The following is a 19,368-nucleotide window of genomic DNA, read 5'->3' on the forward strand; positions in this document are numbered from 1 at the left end:
TTATACAAATTTTAAAGGTTACTTTCTATTGAGTTATTGCAAAATATTGTCCACATTCCCCGTGTTGGGCAACACACCCCTGAGCCTATCTCACACCCGATACTTTGTGCCTCCCACTCCCCCACCCCTAGTGAGTGAGATTTTAATGCTTTCTCTCTGTGCAGTGTTACGAAAGAAACATTCTTCTCTGGCTTCAAATAAGGGAATACCTTTTGAAGCATCAAAAATAAGCCAATTCTTACAAGGAAACAAAACAAATGAAAGCTTTTATTAGTGAAACAAGTCAATTTACTATATTTCCAGCAAGGCCTTTTTCCTCTATAATGAGACAAATTACAATACTTTACAACGTAACTTAGTTTTTTAATATTTTCAGAAAGGAAAGATTTTGGGAAGAATAACTATAAGAAGTTACTTTTTCAATTTTAATATAGTAACAGCTTGTCTGCCAGATATACCCCCAGCATTTTCCTTAGCGAATCCATCAAGTATTAGCCAACAAAGAACCTACTTTTAGAAACTGAGGCAGAAAAGGTTTATATTTAAATAGGAAACAAGCAATCTAACATACCAATCACGTGTCACTTTAACAAGACAGTTTATTTACATAATTAGGTATAAATTATTAGGTGAAGGTCCTAGCAAAGGCTCAACTGGTCTATCTCAAGATCAAACTGCTCTCATCCAGTTATAAAGGTAAATATCACAATGGAATGGGACCTGTTTCACTAAAGGCGAAAAAGAAGGTCTCTTCCGTATTGCACAGTTTCTGTCATTAAAAACAAGGATCATTAAGTCAGGGCCATCTTGGTTCTGAATCTCTCCATTTTTGTTGGAAGAAGACTCACCATCTCTTTACTAAGTTCTAGCTCAACTTCTATTTCCTGGGCAGCTTCAGGATGCTTCTCACAGTAATCAACAATAAATTTGTAATGTTCCAGTGATGTTGCCAAATTTTCTAGCTCTTTCTTGGGATCTGCAGTGATGATTTTGCCATAGAGACGGGCAACTCGAAACTTAGCTAACATGGCCGGGCGAAGCACATCTTCCCCTATGTGCTCAGGAAATACTTTATTTGGGTCTCTCAGAGAGTCTAAGAAGAGCTGGTAGTACTTCAGTGCTGACTTATTAAGATTATTTATTTTTTTTACGATGTGTGAATCAGGGTCCCTCAGCTTGTCGGCTATGGCCACCTTCAAATCCATCATATCATAGTAAGCATGTGCAATTTCAAACTGAATCTGTCTATTGACCAGCAGATAATACTGTGGATTCAGGTCCACAATCAGGGGCTCTAGCATGGCTATTCTACGTTTATGCATCTTGCACCGTCTCTCCATGTCAGTTTCAAAGAATGCAAGCACCTTAAATAGAGCACTGTGGTCTTGGACAACTTCAATATGGTCAGTGACATAACCATCAATCTGAAAGAACTCTTTTGCCTCAAAGACATAGTGCTGACCCGTCAAGAAAAGCTCTCTGGCTTCTTCAAAATCTAAAGGTCTCAAGTAGCTCACTTTCTCTTCCACTGCAGAGATGGCATCACACAGTTCACCAGTTCCAAACTGCACAGCTTTTTTCCTAACGCTTTCTTCCTCATCTAGTTCTTTTTTCCTTAAAGCTCTAAGTTCAGATTGTTTATCGAGATCAAGCTCTCCTATGTTGTCCTGAAAGAAAGGAAGAAAGAAAGAAATTATGGTTAAGGAGGACACCGGTCTCCTGCTGTCACTACTAAAGCGAATGTAAGAGTAAAGACAAGAAAGCCCTCTTCCTTCCAGCCTGGTTGAGGGAGGTGTTATAATCTTAAACATCCTTTAAAACTTTTCAATTATATTCCAATTATATTAAAAATGAAAAACTAGGGAAAAGTAAGATAAACTGCTTATTACTTCCTCGTTGGGGTGTGAACTCATCTACAGTACCCCTCAGATAAATGTGTATGAAAGAACAGTAAGAGCTGTCAATTGTTGTATACATGTAATACATTATTAATAGTATTTTAACAGAGTAAGACTGTAACCTACATGCTAAAAATACTGCACAGAAATGCCATTAACAATATAACATTCATGCTATGACAAGTCAAGCAAGTTTATTTAGAGATACACATTCCATGGACAGAAAGCGGCTTGTCTTAGAAGGGAGCGCAGCCTAAGATAAGTTATTTAGTGAAATACGTTACAGAGAAATGCTCTAGGTCTCTTAAAGACACTAAAATGAAGGCAGTTAAATCTACCTTCAAGTTATTTCCTCCCACCTGGGGGGTGGAGGTGGTGGTGAAAGGAGCCAAGATGGTTAAAAAATAGAGTAAGCTTATTCTCTTCTTCCTGGACAATAAAATTAAACATCAGATCCCTCAATCCCACTTTTCATTTGGTGTTGTCTCTCTAGACCTGTATTCAAAACAGTAGCCATCTGCTCCATGTGGATAGCTACTGAGCATTTGAAATGTCCAAACTGAGATGTGATCAGTCTGTGTAAAATAATATAGACCCAATTCCCAAAACTTAGTAGAAAAACAATTTAAAACAGCTCAATAACTTTTTAGTATCGTTGACACACAGAAATGACAATTTTAAAAAACATTCTCAGTTAAATATAAATTTAATTTCACCTCTTTTCCTTTTCTAACACAGCCCCTAGAAAACTTAGAATCACCAGCTACATATGTAGTTCTGTTTCTATCGGACAGTACTGCCCCCCACAGGTGACTCCATCCATACCCAGGGCTGCAGCTGCCACCCCTGGGGGACAACTCCAATCTATAGGTACAGCCAGACCCCTCGTCTCAAGCTCCAGACCCGTAACTACAGCTCCCCATGACATCTCTCGGAAGGCTCAAAGACACCTCATCCTCAACACGTCCACGATGGAACTCTTACTCTTCAGCGAACAGGTTCCTACTCCTGTGTTCTCTTAGTGAAGGACACCCCATCAATCTGGACAGCCAGAGGCTGAGGACTCATCCTTGAGAGGCCCCCCTTCTCTCCCCTTTACCCTACACTTCAGTCTCTCACCAAGTCCTTTATATCTTGCCTCTGAAATACCTCTTAAATCCACTCCTTTTTCCTCCATCTCTTCTGCCACCATCCTAGAGCAAGCTCCCTTCACATCTCACCTGGACTGTTCCAGTGGTTTTCTAACCAGTCTCCCTCATCCACTCTTGCTCCCCCTCAATTAGTTCTCCATCCTGCTACCTAACTGATCAGCTAAAACCCCTTCAAGGTGTCCATTCACTGTAGACCCTGCCTGTTCTAGCCCCTTCCTAACTCTCTATTCAGCACCTGCTCTCTCACTGCTCCAGCCCCCAGGCCTTTGTTCCACCCCCTCTAACCCCAAGCTCCCTAGGCCTCAGAACTTTAAAACATGCTGCTTCAGGATCTTGGAATGCTGCGCCTTCTTTTTCTTCAGCCTAGGTAACTCTTACTCATTCTGTAAGCCGCCTTCAGATGTTACTTCCTCCTGTTATGACTTCTCATATCATGTGTGTCTCCTTGGTGGAATATATCAAAGTTGCACTTTCATATAAAGTAAGAAAAAAGAAGTCTTTTTCATTTATATATATATATTTTTTTTATTGAAATATTGTCAGTTTACAATGTGTCAATTTCTGGTGTACAGCACATAGGTACATAGATTCATTTTCATACTCTTTTTAACCATAAGTTACTACAAGATATTCAATATAGTTCCCTGTGCTCTACAGAAGGAACTTGTTTATTTTATATATAGTAGTTAGTATCTGCAAATCTCAAACTCCCAATTTATCCCTCCCCCAACCCTGGTAAACATAAGATTGTTTTCTATGTCTGAGTCTGTTTTGTTAATAAATTCATTTGTCATATATATATATATTTTTTTTTTAGGTTCTACATATGTCATGGTATTTTTCTTTCTCTTTCTGGCTTACTTCACTCAAAATGATGATCTCTAGGTCCATCCATGTTGCCGCAAATGGCATTATTTTATTCTTTTTTATGGCTTAGTAGTATTCCAATGTAGAAACATACAACAGCTTCTTTGTCCAGTCATCTGTCAATGGACATTTAGGTTGTTTCCATGTCTTGGCTATTGTAAATAGTGCTGCTATGAACATTGGGGTGCATGTATCTTCTTGAATTAAGGTTCCCTCTGGATATATGCCCAGGAGAGGGATTGCTGGATCATATGGTAGGTCTATTTTCAGTTTTTTGAGGAATCTCCATACTGTTTTCCATAATGGCTGCATCAAAGTACATTCCCCTCAGTGTAAGAGGCCTCCCTTTTCACCACACCCTCTCCAGCATTTATCATTCATGGACTTTTGAATAATGGCCATTCTGACTGGTGTGAGGTGATACCTCATTGTAGTTTTGATTTGCATTTCTCTGATAATTAGTGATATTGAGCTTTTTTCATGTGCCTGTTGGCCATTTGTATGTCTTCACTGGAGAAGTGTTCTGCCCAATTTTGGATTGGGTTGTTTTTTTCTTAAGTGGTATGAGCTGCTTATATATTCTGGACATTAAGCCCTTGTCAGTCTCATCTTTTGTAAATATTTTTCCCCATTCTGTAGGTTGTTTTTTTGTTTTGCTTATGGTTTCCTTTGCTATGCAAAAGTCTATACATTTAATTAGGTCTCATTTGTTTATTTTTGCTTTTATTCCTACTGCTTGTGTAGACTGCCCTAGGAGAACATTGCTGAGATTTGTCAGATAATGTTTTGCCTGTGTTTTCTTCTAAGAGGTTTATAGTGTCTTTTCTTATGTTTAAATCTTTAAGCCATTTTGAGTTTATTTTTTATGGTGTGAGGGAGTATTCTAACTTTACTGATTTACATGAGCTGTCCAGTTTTCCCAACACCATTTGCTGAAGAGATTGTCTTTATTCCATTGTATGTTTTTGCAACCTTTGTCAAAAATTAATTGACTAAAGGTTGTGGATTTACTTCTGGGATCTGTATTCTGTTCTATTGATCCATGTCTGTTTTTGTACCAATACCATGCTATTTTGATTACTGTAGCTCTGTAGTACTGTCTGAAGTCTAGGAGGGTTATTCCTCCAGCTTCATTCTTTTTCTTCAGTAATACTTTGGCAATTCTGGGTCTTTTGTGATTCCATATAACTTTTAGGATTATTTGTTCTAGTTCTGTGAAAAAAGTCCTGGGTAATTTGATAGGGATCACATAAACCAGGTCTATTTTTGTTCATCATAGTACAATGACTAGTACAGAGCTGGCATAAATAAATACTTAAATCTGTATATGTTAAGTTTAAACTGAAGAAGGCTTTTCAGATAAACAGATGATCAAAGCATGAAGTTTAAGTAACAAAGCCAGATTAAGGAAAATCTCAGTAATTTAATAGCATGGGAACTATCTGAGTTAAAAATAACCAGGTGATAAATTCTAGTGCCCATTCTGGAAAACATCAGCTAAAAAAGGGTAAGAGTTAAACCACAGTGTATTTTTGCTGACATAATTACTTCAAGTGCAGGCCTTAATTCTCTAAATCTTGTTTTTCTGCTTCCTGGCTGCTTGTTTATTTACATGCTTTCTAGACTGCTTTCTGAACAGAAGAAAGCTGATGGATTTTCCTGGCTGCAGCTTCTCTAAGACATAAAACTCCCCAGTTTTTCTCCCCACTTCCTTTCTTTTCCAAATATGCCTCATCTTTACTGTCTACCTCTAAAATGCTCTCACCTTTGAAAAACCCATGCTTTTGGGGTTTGTGGTTTCTTTGGTTTTATTTTGTTTAGTAGTTTCACAAAAGTCTGTATTCTTCACTAGTAAAAATGATTATACTTTAATGCATGCAAACAGAGAAGCAGCGTGACAACTCCTCCAGGAAAGTCTCCTCTGTATCTACACTTGGTATTTGGCATCCAAATGACTAATTTTCCCCTTTGGTGGTTAGGAACTAGAATTCATTAAGTATGGATTAGTAGTAATGATGATACTGATGATGACAATTAACATTTATTGAGGACTAGATCTGTCTCAGACACTTTTCTGAGCCCTTTAGATTTAACCCTCACAGCAACACTAGTAAATCAGTACTATTATTACCTCTCTCCTTCCTGTGAGGAAATTGAGGCACAGAAAAGTAAATTGCCATGAATACACAGCTAAAAAGTAGCAGGGCTGTTTCCAGATATATTTAAACTAATTTTTATCAAAATACATATTTACATACTGTACAAAGTATATAAAGATTTAGTAAGAATTATTTTCTGCCATCAAGTCACTTATAGTCTATAAAGAGGTAAAGGAATAAGATAAGACCATGAATAGGGATAATCTAAGTGCCTTAGGAAGGGTTCTATTGAGCTTAAAGGAGGGAGGTGATATCTGCAGTGGAGGGCATATTATGTCTGGAGATAATTACATGACATGAATATGATGCAGACTCCACCTCTCCCAGAGCTTATGCTCCATCCAAAGGAAAGTCTTCAAGGAAGAGGTGTTATCTGAGACAGGCTTTGACTGATGAGTAAGATTTGAAAAGGCAGAGATGGGGAGAGCAAGAAATATTTATGAGAGCATTCTGCACACCCTGAATAAGGCACATGCAGTGAGCCCAGTGAGCATAATCCCCACGTTAAGCTTTTACTCACATCCTTCTCATTTAAGAAGGAAAAGACCACTTCTGACTGTATTACCTGCATGGAAAGCTGGGCGTTCTGCATGAGAGTCAGACAGTATTTGATCCAGCATCGTGCTATTTCCCCTTTTCTTTGATGATAAAGCTCTGGCACATCTCCATCAGCGTCAGTAGCTAAAACGACACAGTGTGATTTGTGTAAGTTAATGGTTACAACTGTAATTTTCTATTTGTGTACTGCATTCTTTTTTATATCACTTTTTCCTGATTATAAAACAGGTCCTCACTGAAGCAGTGAGAAAAAAACACACCCCAAATTCCTACCTTTCAGAGGCACTCACTATTATTTCCATGTTTCTTTCTAGTTTTTTATGTATTACCTGTAGGTAAAAACTAAGGTCACCATGTATATTAAATTCTGAATACAGATATACCTCAGACGGTGCAGGTTTGGTTCCAGACCACTGCATAGAAAGCAAATATCGCAGTAAAGGAAGCCACATGAATTTCTGGTGTCCCATTGCACACAAAAGTTATGTTTATTATACTCTACTGTTTTAAGCATACAATAGCGTTAAATCTTAAAAATGTACATATCTTAATTAAAAATAATTTATTGCTTAAAGTGCTAATCATCATATGAGGCTTCAGAGGCATAATAACCTTTTTGCTGGTTGGTGGGTCTTGCCTCCATGCTGACGGCTGCTGGCTGATCAGGGTGGTGGTTGCTGAAGGTTAGGGTGTCTGTAGCAATTTCTTAAAATAAGACACAGTGAAGTCCGCTGCATCGAGGGTCTCTTCCTTTCATGAATGACTGCTCTGTAGCATGCAATACTGTTTGATAGCATTTTGCCCACAGTAGAACTTCTTTCAAAATTGGAGTCAGTCCTCTCAAACCCTGTCACTGCTTTATCAGCTAAGTTTTATATAATATTCTTAATCCTTTGTTATTTCAATGATCTTCACAGCACCTTCCCCAGGAACAGATTCCATCTCAAGAAACCACTTTCTTTGCTCATCCGTAAGAAACAACTCCTCACCTGTTCTAGTTTTCTCTTGAGATTGCAGCAACTCAGTGACATCTTCAGACTCCACTTCTAATTTTAGTTCTCATGCTATTTCAGCCACATCTGCAGTTGCTTCCCCCACTGAAGTCCTGAACCCCTCAAAGTCATCCCTGAGGGTTGGAGTCAACTTCTTCCAAACTCCTCTTAATGTTGGTATTTTTGACCTCTTCCCAAATGGCATCTAGAATAGTGAATCCTTCCCAGAAGGTTTTCAATTTACTTCACTCAGATCTGTCAGGGGAATCACTTTACGGCAGTGACAGTCTTATGATTTATTTCTTCAATAAGACTTAAAAGTCCAAATTACCCCTTGATCCATAGGCTGCAGAATGGACGTTGTGTTAGCAAGCACGAAAACATTACTCCCACTGTGCCTCCCTGTCAGAGCTCTCGGGTGAGCCAGCTGCACTGTCAATGAGCAGTAATATTTTAATAGTAGTTTTTTGGGGGGGGGGGGCAGTAGTCTCAACAGTGGGCTTAACATGAGTAAACCACATTGTAAACAGAAGTGGTGACATCCAGGCTTTGTTGTTCTGTTTATAGAGCACAGGCAGCGCATAACAGCATAATCAGCATAACTGTTAAGGACTCCAGGATTTTCCAGATGGTAAATGAGCATTAGCTTCAATTTCAAGTCACCAGCTGCATTAGCCCCTAACAAGAGAGTCAGCCTGTCCTTTTAAGCTTTGAAGCCAGGAAGTGATTCTCTTCTCTAACTACTGAAGTCCTAGATGGCATCTTCCAATCGAAGGCTGTTTCACCTGCACTGAAAATTGGTTAAGTGCAACCACCTTCATTAACAATCGTAGCTAAAGCCTCTGGGTAAATTGCTGCAGCTTCTGCACCTACACTGGCTGTTTCACCTTGCACTCCTGTTATGGAGATGACTTCTTTCCTTAAACCTCATGGACCAACCTCTACTGGCTTCAAACTTGTCTTCTGCAGCTTCCTCACCTCCCTCAGCCTTCACAGAATTGAAGAAAGTTAGGGCCTTGCTCTAGATGAGCCTTTGGCTTAAGGGACTGTTGTGGCTGGTTTGAGCTCCTATCTAGACCCCTAAAACTTTTTCCATATCAGTGTTAAGGCTGTTTGCTTTCTTACCATTCATGTGTTCACTGGAGTAGCAATTTAAATTTCTTCAAGAACTTTCCCTTTGCACTCACAACGTGGCTAAATGGAGCGAGACGGAGTATCCTTTGGCCTATCTGGGCTTTCAATGTGCCTTCCTCGCTAAGTGTAATCATTTCTTGCTTTTGATATAAAGTGAGAGACAGGCAACTCTTCCTTTGAACATTTAGAGGTACTGTAGGGTTGTTAATTGACTTAACTTCAATATTGTTGTCTCAAGAAATAGGGAGGCCCGAGGAGAGGGTGGAAGACATGGGAAAAGAACCGGTCAGTACAGTAGTCAGAACACACACAAGATTTACCAATTAAGTTTGTCATCCTATATGAACACAATTTGTGGTGCCCCGGAACAATTTCAAAAGTAAGATCAAAGATCACTGATCTCAGGTCACCATAACAACAACAACAACAAATAATAACAATGATGAAAGTTTGAAATACAGGGAGAATTACCAAAATGTGACAAACATGAAGTGAGCAAATGCTGCTGGGAGAATGGTGCTGATCAATCTCTCAATGCAGGGTTGCCACAAGCCTTCAATTTGTATTTAAAAAAAAAAAAAAATCAGTTAAGTACAATAAAATGAGGTATGCCTGTATAGCTTTTTCTTCATATATTATACCACTAACATGTTACCCATATCATTATCAACTCTTTAGCATTTTTATTTCTTGGGGGTGGGTAATTAGTGTTTGTTTATTTTTAGAAGAGGTACTGGGGATTGAAACCAGGACCTAATGCATGGGCTCTACCATTTGAGCTATGTCCTCCCCCTACTATCAGTGTTTTATTTTAATTTTTTTTTAACTGAAGTAGTCAGTTAAACTGTCAGTTTCTGGTGTACAGCACAATGTCCCAGTCATGCATTCACATACATATATTTGTTTTCATATTCTTTTTCATTAAAGTTTATTACAAGATACTGCATATAGTTCCCTGTGCTATACAGAAGCTTTTTAAAAATCTGTTTTTATATATAGTGGCTAACATCTGCAAATCTCAAACTCCCAAATTTACCCATTCCCACCCCTTTCCTCCAGTAACTGTAAGATTGCTTACTATATCTGCAAGTCTGTTGCTGTTTTGTAGATGAGTTCATAGGTTTGTTTTTTTTTTTAGATTCCACATATGAGTGATATCACATGGTATTTTTCTTTCTCTTTCTGGCTTACTTCACTTAGAATGACATTCTCTAGGTCCATCCATGTTGTTGTAAATGGCATCATTTTATTCTTATGGCTGAGTAGTATTCCATTGTATAAATATACAAGTTTCTTTATCTAGTCATCTGTTGATGGACATTTAGATTGCTTCCATGTCTTGGCTATTATATATAGTGCTGCTATGAACACTGGGGTGCATGTATCTTTTCACATTAGAGCTCCCTCTAGATATATACCCAGGTGCGGGATTGCTGGATCATATGGTAAGTCTATTTTTAATTTTTTTGAGGAATCTCCATAGTTTTCCATAATGACTGCACCAAACTATATTCCCACCAGCAGTGGAGGAGGGTTCCTTTTTCTCCACACCCTCTCCAGCGTTTATCATTCATGGACTTTTGAATGTTGGCCATTCTGACTGGCGTGAGGTGATACCTCATTGTAGTTCTGCTTTGCATTTCTCTGGTAATTAGCAATATTGAACATTTTTTCGTGTGCCTATTGGCCACTTGTATATCGTCATTGAAAATTGCTTGTTAGGTCTTCTGCCCATTTTTGGATTGGGTTATTTCTTTTTTTGTTATTAAGTTGTATGAGCTTATATATTCTGGAAATTAAGCCTTTGTCAGTCACATCATTTGCAAATATTTTCTCCCATTCTGTAGGTTGTCCTAATATCATTTTTACATATAACATTATATACAATTTTTAATAATGTTCCATATGTTATCTAATCATTCTTCTAATACTAGGCATTGTTTCCAATTCCTCTATTACAAACAATTCTATAAACAGGAAGATCTGTGTGCATAAATCTGTGGATTTTGGATTATTTCCTTAGGAGAGATTCCTAGAAGTGGAATTTACTAGGTCAGAGCTTACAACATTTTAAATGTTTTTGATATATACTGCCAAATAATTGTCAACAAATACTTTAGCCAACAATATGATCCTGCTCAATAAAAGCATTTTTAAAATGGTGGACATTGTCTTTTTAGCTTTCTATTTTGAAGCATAAAAATGATATATCATTGGAGATTAAGTTATATCTTTTTCTTGGATTGATCCTTTGATCATTATTTAGTGTCCTTTGTCTCTTGTAACAGTCTTTATTTTAAAGTCTATTTTGTCTGATGTAAGTATTGCTACTCTAACTATCTTTTGATTTCCGTGGAATACCTTTTTCATCCCTTCACTTGCAATCTCTGCATGTCACGTAGCACTGAAGTGAGTCTCTTGTAGGCAGAAATATACGGGCCTTGTTTTTGTATCCATTCAGCCAGTCTGTATCTTTTGGTGGAGCATTTAATCCATTTACATTTAAGGTAATTATCAATATGTATGTTCTTATTGCCATTTTAATTGTTTTGGACTTGTTTTTGTAGGTCCTTTTTTTCCCCTTTCCTCTTTTGTTCTCATAATTTGGTGACCATCTTTGGTGTTAAATGTTTGGATTCCTTTTCCTTTTTTGTGTGTATCAATTACAGATTTCTGTTTGCAGTTACCGTGAGGTTTTCGTAGAGCAGTCTATATTCATAGAGATGATTGCTTTAGGTTGCTGATCTCTTGAAGGTTTAGTTTTTATTAATTTTTAAGACAAGTGCCTTTTAGACTTCAACCAATCTACAATTCAATGTTAATAAAGGGAAAAAACTATTTAATTTGATAATGTACATTCTTCTAATTCATCATAGCCTCTATTCTTATCCATAATGATAAACTGTCATTTAAACTATTAGTCATCTAACAGTTTTGTGATAAATTGAGAAAATGGACATAACATATTAGTTTCAGGTAAACAACATAAAAGCACCAAAGAAAAGCAACCAATAACATAACAAGGGAACTCCCATAAGGTTATCAGTGGATTTTTCAGCAGAAACTCTGCAGGCCAGAAGGGAATGGCACAATATATTTAAGGTGATAAAAGGGAAAAAACCTACAACCAAGAATATCCAGCAAATCTTGTTCAGATTTGACGGAGAGATCCAAAGCTTCACAGACAAGCAAAAGCTGAGAATTCAGCACTACCAAACTAGCTTTTCAACAAATGTTAAAGAAACTTCTCTAGGTAAAAAAGAAAAGATCACAACTAGAAATAAGAAAATTACAAAATAAAAAAGCTCACTGGTAAAGGTAGGAAATGATTTGATATTTTTTATATATTACAAAATGACCACAATTATCTAGTTAGCATCTGTCACTATACATAGTTAAACATTTTTTCTTATAAGAACTTAAAATCTACTGTTAGCAAATTAAAAACATGCAATATATTAACTGTAGTTACCATGCTGTACATTACATCCCCATGACTTACTAATTTTATGATCCCCTTCACATATTTTGCCCACCCACCTTTGGCAACCACCAGTGGATTCTCTGTATCCATGAGTTCTGTTTTTTGGGTTTGTTTTTGTTAGATTCCACATGTAAGTGAAATCACACAGTATTTGCCTTTTTCTGAGTTCACTTATCATGATACCAATCCATACTGTCAAAAATGGCAAGATTTTTTTTTCTACAAATCACTGTAATAACTAATATTTTTCACTTTCCAAGAAACAATTTTCACTCCTATTAAGAATGCATGCCTTAGATATTTCAAGTACCTTATCATAAACCAATGCTCATTATCATGATTTTCAGACTTGTTCCCACACTTAATACTGTGGGTTTGATTTTTATCTGTCCTGAGCCTTCCCAAGGATGCAGAGTCCCCCATCCAACTCCTGAGAGCAACTTTCACATATCAAGCCAGCAGAGGTCAGGTCAGTGGTCATTCAGCCCAAGCAGTGGAGTTACTAATTACAGACCTAGAACAGACTTGGAACCATCCTGCTTGGTTTGAGTGCCAGCTTTGCCCCTATTGGTGTGACCCTGGGCAAGCTGCTGAACAACTCTGTGCTCAGTTTCCCCATTGAAAGTGTAGTAACAACAGTTACTGACTGTGCTGCTAGGATGATTTAATGAGATGATGCCCTTAGAACAGGATCTGGTACATGTGGGTGATCAACACCATTATTAATCAAATTAGATTAATAAAAGGATTATTCATATAGGTTTTTAGAATACCTACTTTAACATAAGAATTCTGTAATTCCTGTCTATACATGGATTCTTAAGAGGTGGTTGAAAGCAGTTTTTTCTGTTTAAACATTTGCTTTTATAACCTTGCCTATGCTGAAGTCCCCATTAAGGAAGAAACAGTGTTGAACAAGGTGAAGTTTAGTGTAGCTCCTAACCAATTTGTCAAATTCCAATTTAGTAGAATCCAAATTGAAATGGATTTCTCATGAATTAAAATGAGTATGTATGTTCATGTATGACTGAAGCTGTACACCAGAAACTGACACAATATTGTAAACTGACTGTACCTCAATAAATATATACACAGGGAAGGGGAAAAAGCAGCCCTGAATGGAAAGTATCGTGCAAAAAAATGTTCAGAATGATGGCGGTGGTTTAATGAAGGGCCAATTATTTAATTTCATAACAAGTCCCATGTCCAGTTTTACCAAAATAGTAATGTTACGTCTGTGGAAGGAATTCCTTTTTACAAAGAAATTTTTAAATTCTTCATGGTTTAAATTATTTCGATTTTCACTAGTATTTAAAAAAATCCTTCATAATATGAACTAACATTTTCATCATGTTAAATTTAATGCAGTATTGTTATTCACTGTGTACTTTCCTCTACCTCTGTAACCTTCCTTTTTCCATCAACACGGGTGTGACACCAATGCCAAGTCAGCAGGTGCTGCCCAGCTCTACAGGGAGTGAATCAAGCTGCTCGCCTCCCAAGCAACATGGAAGCACAGCAGTGATGTAAGTCACCAGTTGGTTGAAGCGTCTCCTTCAGATGAACATTCAATTCAGTAGAAAAAGTGATTTTTAATCCCAAACAGTAAAGCTTTCCACGTGGGTTCTCTTATAAGGAAACAATGTACAATTGATTCTCATTGTTCCTAGTCATTATATTCTATAAAGTTGCTGTGAAAACTGGATTAGGAAATGCTAAAACATCACTCCTGGTAGAAATACAGGGTTAGGTTCTGATAAGCTTCTGGTCACATTTTCATCAACAGACCAATATGTAACCTAATTTTACATATGTTTCCATTTAAAGACACCTTTAATGAGTCAATTATATATTAACATTGAACTCATGGCCAACAGCACAGTAACGTGTACCTGAATGAAGCTTATCTAACACTGTATTTTCTCCAGAAGGCGCATCACAACCTTCATGTGCTTAGAAACACTAGATAGCACTTCCACACTCCCCTTGGGGGGCCATTTTAAACAATTAAATCACCAACAAAATGCACAAAAATGTGAAAATTGTGGCACTAAGTAGACCATAAAAAGGATACTTGTTTATAGTATGAGAGCTGAAAAAACAAGGCAGAGGGCATTGCCTTGTTCAACCTCAGCTGGGAATGTGCACCTCAAATTCGTCACCATCTGCAAATGACTGGAGGGGCGCCTCGAGTACTGATTTTGAGGTTACAAGTAAATCGTAACAAGTAGGCAAATTCAAAAATACGGAATCCACAAATGAGAACTGACTGTGCTTTGGAACAAGAGAGAGAGGAATATATGAAGTCCTTAATCTTTTCAGAAATGGCTTTATAGATTTGGGTACTTGACTTCCTTAAGGTTTGGAACCAAAAGTTACTGGATTGATTACCTTACTAAAATGTGTAGTGCTCAGGGGCCCTGTGCAGGCATATTACTGATTTTACAATAATGGAAAGTATCAACCTTTTTTTAAATTGAGGTATAAGTGACATAAAGCATTTGTTACAGATGTACAAGCTAATGATTCAATATGTTTATATTATTTATAGTTAAAAGTCCTCATCACAAAAAATTAGTTAAGATCTACTCTCTTAGCAACTTTTAAATAAGTAATACAATATTAACCATAGTCACCATGCTGTACATTATATCCCTGACTTAATTATTTTATAACTGAAAGTTTGTACCTTCCTCTAAAAGATTTCCTTTTTATAGATGAATATTCCAGTGTGTGTGTGTGTGTGTATACACACACATTTTATCCATTCATTCATTGACAGACACAGGTTGCTTCCATATGCTGGGTGTTGTAAATAACACTGCAATGAATGAGGGGTGCACATATCTTGGCAGGTTAATTTTTTCATTTTCTTTGGATAAATAGTCAGCCCTCAGTATCCAAGGGTTCTGCATCCAAAGATTCAGCCAACTGTGGACTGAAAATATTTTTTTAAATTCCAGAAAGTTTCAAAAAGCAAAACTTGATTGTGCTGCCAATTATTTATGTAGTACTTACACTGGGTATATGCAAATACTACACCATTTCATATAAGGGGCTTGAGAACTCATGGATTTTAGTATCCTGGGGGGGGGGGGGGTCCTGGAACCAATCTCCCATGGATACCAAGGAGGGACAACTGTACCCAGAAATGGAATTGCTGGATCACACAGCAGTTCTATTGTTAAGTTTTTGTGGAATCGCCAAGTGTTTTCCAGAGTGGCTGCACCAATTTACATTCCACCAGAGTGCACCAGGATTCCCTCTTCTCCACATCCTCACCAACACTTACTTCTTTCACTCTAATAGGTTTGACATATCTCCTTGTGGTTTTGATTTTCTCAAATATACGTGTTAACTGTGATTTGTAAAACTAAACACTATAGATATTTGGAGACATCACATATATACTATTCCAACCAAAAATGTATAATGTGAATCTTAGTGTAAGGAAACATCAAACACCAACTGGTGGAAATCTATGAGATAACTAGCTTGTATTTTTTTAAACTGTCGGTGTGATTAAAGAGAAAGGCTGAGGAACTGTTCCAGATTAAAGAAGACTAAAAAGATGTGACAACTAAATGCAATATGCAATCCTGATACTCTGGTACTAGAGAAAAATTGCTAAAAGGATACTATGGGGACAACTACTAAAACAAGTAAGAATTATAGATAAAAACTATAGCAATGATACATTTCCTGTTCTATGATAATGTAAGAAAATACTTTTATTTTTAGGAAATACACACTGAAGTATTAAGCGGTAAAGGAGCCTGATGTATACAATTGTCTCTCAAATGGTTCAGAAAGAAAAATAAAATGACTGCAAATGAGGCAAATACTAAAAATTGGTGAATATAAAAGGGCATATAGTAGTTCTTGAATTTTCTAAAGTTTAAAATGATTTCATGGAAAAACTGGATAGCAGCACATAAATCAATGACATCAGAACACTTCCTCACTCCTTACACAAAAATAAACTCAAAATGGCTTAAAGACTTAAATGAGACAAGACAATAAATCTCCTAAAAGAAAACATAGGTGAAACATTCTGACAGAAATCTTAGCAATGTTCTCCTAGAGCAGTCTACCCAGGCAATTGAACTAAGAGCAAAAATAAACAAATGGGACCTAATTAAACTTACAAGCTTTAGCACAGCAGAGGAAACCATAAGCAAAACAAAACAACCTATGGAATGGGTGAAAATATTTGCAAATGATGTGACTGGCAAAGGCTTAATTTCCAGAATATATAAACAGCTCATACAACTTAATAACAAAAAACCCAATTCAAAAATGGGCAGAAGACATCACAAGCAGTTCTCCAATGAAGACATACAAATAAATGGCCAATAGGCACATGAAAAAATGCTGAATATCGCTAATTATCAGAGAAATGCAAATCAAAACAAGAATGAAGTATCACCTCACACCAGTCAGAATGACTATCATTCAAAAGTCCAAGAACAATAAATGCTGGAGAGGGTGTAGAGAAAAGAGAACCCTCCTACACTGCTGGTGAGAATATAGTTTGGTGCAGCCATTATGGAAAGCAGTATGGAGATTCCCCCCAAAAAACTAAAAATAGACTTACCATATGATCCAGCAATCCCACTTCTGGGTATATATCCAGAGGGAACTCTAATGTGAAAAGATACATGCACCCCAATGTTCATAGCAGCACTATAATAGCCAAGACATGGAAGCAATCTAAATGTCCATCGACAGATGACTAGATAAAGAAACTTGTATGTTTATACAATGGAATACTACTCAGCCATAAAAAAGAATAAAATGATCCCATTTGCAGCAACATGATAGACCTAGAGAATGTCATTCTAAGTGAAGTAAGCCAGAAAGGGAAAGAAAAATATCACATGATATCACTCATATATGAAATCTACAAAACAGAAACAGACCTGCAGACATAGTAAACAATCTTATGGATACCAGGGATAGGGGGCGGCAAGGGATAAATTTGAGTTTGAGATTTACAAATATTAGTCACTATATATAAAAATAGATTTTAAAAAAAGTTTCTTCTGTATAGCACAGGGAACTGTGTGCAATATTTTGTAATAACCGCTTATAGAAAAAATATGTAAACAAATATATGCATGTATATACATGCATGAGTGGGATATTGTGCTGTATAACAGAAGTTGACACATTGTAACTGACTATATTTCAATTTAAATAAGGCAAAAAATGATTTCAAAATAAAAAGATTCTAAAAAGCTATATAATGAAACATGCACAATCATACTTACTGTCTTCTGTGGCTGGGATCTTTCCAGTTTGACCAAAAATGACATTAGCAGCTGATAAACAGTGCCTGGCCTCCATAAAGCATTGCTGTTGAGGAAATAATAAATGCAATTATCACACAGCTTATTTACAACACATAGTTGCACAGTCTTTTAATATGAAAAAACTATAAAATCAGGTAAAAAAAGCACTACTAAAGACCCTGCATAGTTACTAAACATGAAGGTATATAAGACATATTATAGTATATTATCTGGTTAAAAAGCTACCTTAAAGACTAAAATAACAATGCCCTCAAACTCTTAATAATCCAAACTGGCTGAAAAACAACTGCTAATTGAAAGTTACCTCTCCTCCAGTGATCAAACAGTATACAAGAATGGCTGTCATCCTACACTCAATGCCTCAGTCCTTCTAAGTTTAGAGATCACTATGACATCCTAGCATTCAAAAAACAAACAAGATAAACTCTGATAGATTCCTGTCTTCCAAAATCTGTGGAATTTACATATAATGAGGTATCCCACCAACTTTTAAAGTCAACAGATTCCCACAGATGAACTTTATGGAACTGCTTTACCAAACAGAGTTGAAGACTTCATAATTCAAACCTGGGCATGGTATTAATTTCTCAAACACCTGAAGATCTCCTTGTTACTTAAACACTTTGCATTTGTTACATAAGTCACAGGACTACCCAGCAGAAGTAAAAAGTTAAAGTCCAACTTTTAGTTGGAAGCCACCCTCATTAAATATGCCTACTTCATAAATAGTAACACCTGATTTTTCAAGAGGATTTTTTTAATGGTTGACTCTGACTTTAAAGTCTGAGCATTAAATGTATCTCTCCATTATGGCAAATTCAGAAGCCATCTTGAGAAATGCTGGGTACCATGTGTAGTATTAGTCCAGCAGTATCCATAGATCAAAATGTTGGTGTTAAACTTCCAACACCAAAACAAAGTTAGTTTACATAAAGAAGTTTTAATTGCTGCTCTATAACCCTTCACCCATTATTATTACTTCAGCTTTATCCAGATTGACTATCTGCAAGCGACCACTGTTAGAAAACAGTGAATGCCCTGTGCCCTCTAGGTGGCTGGTAAATGTGGGACTTTAGCACCTGCAAGGTAGAGACTTGCTAAGCAGCAAAACCTCATGGAACCAGATGAAGATGACAGTGATATAAACGACAATTACATTTTTTAAAAATATGGTTCAAATCTCTTTTTGCAATATAACTTAACTAGTTGTAACAAAACTTATAAAACATTTCAGTAAAAAAAAAGAAGAAAAGCACAGGGTTGGAGAGGTACTCATGAAAATTACTGCATGCTCTACATAAGCAATGCTTAACAACTTTAAATTTTTAATTATACTTTATATTAATATCTAGATAGCTTAGTACTATTAGAGTCTATAGAGTTTTAAGTGTTAATCAAAGTCACAGTGAGTATGTAATTTTAAAGTTGCTAAACAAAGGGCCTCTAGGAGCTACTAAAAAAAAAGTGCAACAATTTGATGATGACCACAATGAAATGGATTCATGAGATTTAGATTTAACTGAGTGCTCTGATATATGCAGTAGCGTTACTTACACGCTTGATCTTAGACCAAAGTCCTAGAAGCGATGCTGCAGTCACCACAGCCCTTTCTCTCCTGCTAATAGCTTTTCTGAATGAAATTCTGTGGGACAATACTTTAAACATAGGGCGCATTTACAGAACCAGCACTAACAAAATACTTAGAAAGGATAAAGGCCCAGTAAGGATATGGCAGCAGGTAACCAGATATCTAAGAAGGAACTCTGATAAGCAAAGAATTACCAAAATTTCAGATAGGCTTGTGAGTTAG

The 19,368-nt window shown here is 36.7% G+C and overlaps 1 protein-coding gene across 1 annotated transcript in view; it reads right to left on the reverse strand.

The window, feature by feature from the left end:
* Nucleotides 1-235: 235 nt before the first annotated feature.
* KIFBP (kinesin family binding protein) overlaps nucleotides 236-19,368 on the reverse strand; it is a 36,603-nt gene continuing 17,470 nt past the window's right edge. Inside the window, exons 5-7 of the mRNA XM_010985824.3 lie at nucleotides 17,517-17,601; nucleotides 6,641-6,756; nucleotides 236-1,667 (exon numbers count right to left, since the gene is read on the reverse strand). Of these exons, the coding sequence (XP_010984126.1) occupies nucleotides 792-1,667; nucleotides 6,641-6,756; nucleotides 17,517-17,601 (1,077 nt within the window). The 3' untranslated portion in view covers nucleotides 236-791. The remainder of the gene's footprint in view (nucleotides 1,668-6,640; nucleotides 6,757-17,516; nucleotides 17,602-19,368) is intronic.

The sequence above is a fragment of the Camelus dromedarius genome, chromosome 8, assembly GCF_036321535.1.
Source record: "Camelus dromedarius isolate mCamDro1 chromosome 8, mCamDro1.pat, whole genome shotgun sequence".
Lineage (NCBI taxonomy): Eukaryota > Metazoa > Chordata > Mammalia > Artiodactyla > Camelidae > Camelus > Camelus dromedarius.